The 5,093-nt window shown below is 42.7% G+C and overlaps 1 protein-coding gene across 1 annotated transcript in view; it reads left to right on the top strand.

The window, feature by feature from the left end:
• The first annotated feature begins 88 nt into the window (after positions 1 to 88).
• The window catches only part of LOC108748974 (protein zntB-like), an 8,648-nt gene continuing 3,643 nt past the window's right edge, over positions 89 to 5,093 (top strand). Inside the window, exons 1-2 of the mRNA XM_018487431.1 lie at positions 89 to 1,090; positions 1,904 to 2,990. Of these exons, the coding sequence (XP_018342933.1) occupies positions 821 to 1,090; positions 1,904 to 2,990 (1,357 nt within the window). The 5' untranslated portion in view covers positions 89 to 820. The remainder of the gene's footprint in view (positions 1,091 to 1,903; positions 2,991 to 5,093) is intronic.

The raw sequence follows: 5,093 nt of genomic DNA, 5'->3' as shown, positions 1-5,093 counted from the left end.
CCCGCCCCCTCCCCGCTCGCGTCGACCTCGCGTGTATTTCGACGCGATGAAAAAGAGCAACTCCAAACGGGACCGTCGGAGTCTTCACGCCACTGAATGGGAGACGATCAGTCGTGGTGCAGGTGCCAGAAAGAGTATGCGCGCTAGCGAGTGATCGTTGGACGAGGACGAGCGTAGCGGTTGCGGGAGTGGGCAGGAAACGGTTCGGTACGGGCTATGTAAGACGACGAGGCGGCGGCCGTGGGGTCCGATCGAGCCGAGTTTCCATCGAGACCGGAGTAGTGTCCGATCGGCTGTCGCGGCGCGTGGAGGCTTTACGCCGTTTGTAATCTGTTCGCCTCGTACGATCGTAGGATACGACTGATCAACGGAGAACCCGATCAGGGGATTCGGACCGAAGTTTTGTTCCGCGGGTAGGTTACCGCGAACGTCTCGATTATCCACGCGAGAGAGAGAGAGAGAGAGAGAGAGAGAGAGAGAGAGAGAGAGAGAGAGAGAGAGAGAGAGTGTCTGAATTGGAGAACGGAACGTCCTCGATGAAAAGTGCAGGATTGAGATGAATCCCGTCGTCGACAGGAACGCGCGATTGAGAGAAGTAGTGAAGTGGTGACGAGGTAAATTCTACCGCGACGTCGGTGTCTTGCGCGGATTTCACTCCCGAATATTTTACTCGCGTGTGGTTGACGTGACCGTTCCGGTGATCGATCTTACTGGCTGGTCGGAAAAGAATCCTCTCGGAGAAGAAGAAGAGAAGAAGCAAAGATCGAAGTGCCTTTCCTCGTCGTATTGTTATCGTATTGTTAATTCAACGGCATACGAAATGGAGGACACGACGTCCGGAGGACAAGATCCGTCCAATATCCTTTTGATGTCGAAGATCGGCGCGATGGTCGGTCTTGGCTTTGGTTCCCTCGCACTGGGAACGCTGCCATTGATGGTGGGACGTTACAGAGCCAAGAAGCAACTTCGTCAGAAACGCCACCAGAAACGTCGCCAGGCGATGTCTTCCAATTCTAACACTTCCACGTCCACTTCAACATCCGACGCTTCCCCGCCGCACGTTGATTCGGCCTCCGCGGCGAATAAGCAAGTACGTCCGAGGAACGATCAGAAATCCTAGCCTGCTCCACTCGCAGCATCTCCGGAAAGCTCGTCTTTGTGCCAGTGTTATAATCGCATCGACTCGCTGCAGACGTTACGAGGTCACATTCGGGGAAAAATAATGAATGCAATCAAGGATATCCAGTGGAACATTCTTGATACCGGTGGATATCCTTGGATCTATTAATTCTACCTGCGTTGTATATAGATCGTTTTTTAAATTCCCGAATATCGATTATGCTCCATTTTATCTTCGTTAAGCGTACGGCTCATTCTGATTTCAAATACTGTACAATGTGTTAATGTACGAGCAATTTTAAATACGTTTAAAGTGGCACAAAGTCGAGACGAATAATATTTGATTATGTTAGAAATAGGGAAGTCGTGTTTGCAAAAAATGCTTAATAATAGTTGATCTAACTCATCTAATGATTATCGATCGATAAATATTAATTGTAATCCGGAGTAGCTGCTCTTAGGATGCTCGGCATTTATAGACTCTCTGGACTATTTGGAATCAATTTGGAATTAATCTTGATTCTTTTAGCTGCAAACATCGTATATATATATATATATATATATATATCTGCTTATAACAGTAGAGATAAGTTAAATTTTAAACAAATCATTACAACTTCTTATCATGAATATCACTTATTTTATATTACGATATATTATTTTATAAAAAGTTGATTCCACAAAATGGTCAAAGAGTCTATAGAAATTACTAATCCGAGCACCCTACCTTAATGCGAATATAAATTCTAAAACGGATTCCAAAGCACCGCGGCATCGTCTTCAGGGTCTCTTGACGTCGCTCTTGCTCTGCTTCGGCGGCGGCGTGCTCCTGTTCACGACGTTCATACATCTGGCACCGGAAGTTCGCGCTAGCGTAGAGACACATCAGTCGAATAAACAACTGCCCGATTTGGGCTCCCTCGGTCTGGCTGAGCTGCTTTTCTGCGGTGGTTTCTTCCTCGTTTATTTGGTCGAGGAAGCTGTGCATGCCGCCCTTACCGGCAAACCCGAGTCTTCGGAAGCATTACTTTACCGAACAGTGTCGGTGCGTAGATGCAACAACAATCAGACAGGTCCATCAAGTTCGTCGGTGATGTCGAACGGCTCGATCACCACCGTGTCCACGACGACCAAGTCCACCGCGTGGAAGGACACCGATGATACCGGGGACAGCAAAGATCCGGCAAACCGGCTGAAACTCCAGCTCGATGATTCTCATCGCGATCAAGCAGGCAAGGACGACAAAGTGCTGCCGCCTATATTCGTCCTGCCTGTCGCGTTATCGAACGAAGAACGTAAGGTTGTTCGGAGGCATTCTGATCTGGAATTAGCAATTCCGGAACTAAACTACCCGATCAATCATCATCATTCCCATGATCATCATCATCATCATCATCATCATCAGCACGGCACGATGCAAAACACCTCAATACAAGGACTACTGACTGTGCTCGCATTATCCTTTCACGCGATATTCGAAGGTTTGGCGGTGGGTCTGGAACCATCTATCAGTTCAGTCGCATATCTGGCAGCCGCTATCGCGACCCACAAACTGGTGATCGCCTTCTGCGTCGGAATGGAGCTCTACGTGGCCGGCGCGTCGACCAAGACCACCCTCGGCTACCTGTTAATCTTTGCCATGGTTACACCGATCGGGATCGCCGTGGGACTCGTCCTCGCGCACTTCAAGAACGACAGCGAGAATTTGGGACCCACACCCACCATCCTCCAGGGCATGGCGGCTGGTACCCTACTTTACGTGGTATTCTTCGAGGTGCTGGCGCGGGAGAGGGCAAACGAGAAGAGCGGCTTGCTGCAGCTAGTCGCAATCATTATTGGCTTCACGCTGATGCTGGGTCTACAGATCGCCAGTGAGTTCGTTTCCCGGAAGACGAGGGAATCCCCCGCGTCTCCAAAATGCACCGGAGCGTATCGCGGCGCAGCAACATACCGCTGATGCCGGATAAATGCATTATCGTCAGTCTGACGATGTCCTTCGTAGCGGCGCTTACTGCGCGTTTCCGTTTCCCCATCTGCTTTTCGCGTGACCGGTAAATTTCCGCGTGTCAAAACGGGAAATCGCGCACAAATTTATTATTGTACGGTGAAAGTTCATCCCGGCTCCATTAAGATTCACCGGAAGCTATCTCTTCCTCAACTACCTCGACGCGAATTTGCGTACAAGTGCATTATTATTCACTAGAGACCAGTTTTATCTTGACTAATTCAGACATTTATCCTGGTTGTCTTCAGACTAGTGTATAATGTTTCACATACGAATTATCGATTCAAAATCTATGATCTTTACTAGGTGAACATGTCGATAAAGCTCATCGCGGCTTCTCAATCGTAAATATTTAATATTCTTCCCACATACAGCTAGAATACATTTTAGTATTCTTCCCGTGTAAAATTACCGTTAAATTCAATTTGACAATATTGGCAGTTTTTGCAGTACCGTTTATCCAGATACGGTGAATGTTAAAGTCAGATTATTTTCTTCTTAATAATTCATTAAGACAAGGATAACGTGACTTTAGCATTCACCGCTATTTATTGCAAAAAAAAAACTCTAATTACTTACGGTAAAATTACGGTAAAATGGTAATTTATTGGCAATTTTGGTAAAATTTATTGCCTTCATAGTTTTATGTACAAATAGATTGCATTTCCGTACTTATGTGTAAAATAAAACAACATTCTTCTAATATTCCTAATAAGAATCGTTGATAGAATAACAGGGCTATTGACAAAATCTAAACTTTATACTTTAATCGGAACGGAATTAAATGTTGTCAATGTTGTTATCTAGAGATGTAAAAGTAACGTTTACAAACGTTACAATAAATTTAATTTGATAATTACTTAGGGTAAAATTGCGATAAAATTTAGTAATTTTGATAAAATTTGTGGTTTTTTTAATAGTTTTAAACACACAACTAGGTTTTATTTACGTTCTTCACATTGATGCATAAGATAAAACAACATTCTTCTAATATTCTCACCGAGAATATAAATCGCTGATAAAATAATAACAAAATCATTCGCTAACTTCAAACATAAAATCGATGCTAAAGTCCGTTTTCAATATAGTCTGTGTCATTATATTATTATTTCCCTAAAGATTAAAAATTAGCAAAAGTATTTATAAATAAATATCATTGATGAATCTTTTGGTAACTATTATCTTTAGGTAACCATATAATGTGGACATTCAGATCCAATTTCACAAATGTAAGATTGAACTTTAATTTCAGTTTAACTTAGTCTCGAACTTTTTCTAATTTCAGAATTAGAAAAAGATATTGACAACATATTGACAACACATTGGCAATGTGTGTTATCAAAATGAAAATATGAGTTAAATAAAGCGTTTTTAACTCAATGGCTAAATGCTTTACATCAAATTATTTTATTTTTATCATTTTTTTTTTAAATTTTACCAGGTTCCAAAAATTACTGACTGATTTACCGTAATGTACCGAGTAAATTACCGTCAAATTCGGTCCTTTTCGTCTCTATATACAGCACAGAAGTTTGCAGCAACATTGCAAATATTACAGTAATGTTACTGCAAGTGTTGCGATTGAAATTTTTAGAATCACCCGTCACGATTGTTCCATCAAGGATATTCGATATCCTTGCAATTAAAATTTTCAGAATCGCACGTCTCGGTGCAAACCTATTACAGGTACGTCCTTGATACACTTCACGTGTTGGTTCTTCGGTACTTATCTAATCTATCGATTTGTCTTAAACCGACGGGCTACAAACTGAATAGTCAGGGTCAGGGCAAATTGGAGTAAGAGAAGCAGGTCCCTCGTCATAGAAATTCTCGTGGCGTGCAATGTTCGTTTGTTCAGAACTTGCGAAAATAAATCTTATCTGGACGTTTTATACGTTTGTTTAAAAAAAAAAAATTGATATACGAATCAGGCAGATATGTGTATGTGTACGTGTATATATGAGTGTGT

The sequence above is a fragment of the Trachymyrmex septentrionalis genome, unplaced genomic scaffold, assembly GCF_001594115.1.
Source record: "Trachymyrmex septentrionalis isolate Tsep2-gDNA-1 unplaced genomic scaffold, Tsep1.0 scaffold25, whole genome shotgun sequence".
Lineage (NCBI taxonomy): Eukaryota > Metazoa > Arthropoda > Insecta > Hymenoptera > Formicidae > Trachymyrmex > Trachymyrmex septentrionalis.
Note: the sequence above shows the minus strand (reverse complement) of the source record. Positions and strands in the feature narration are given on the sequence as shown.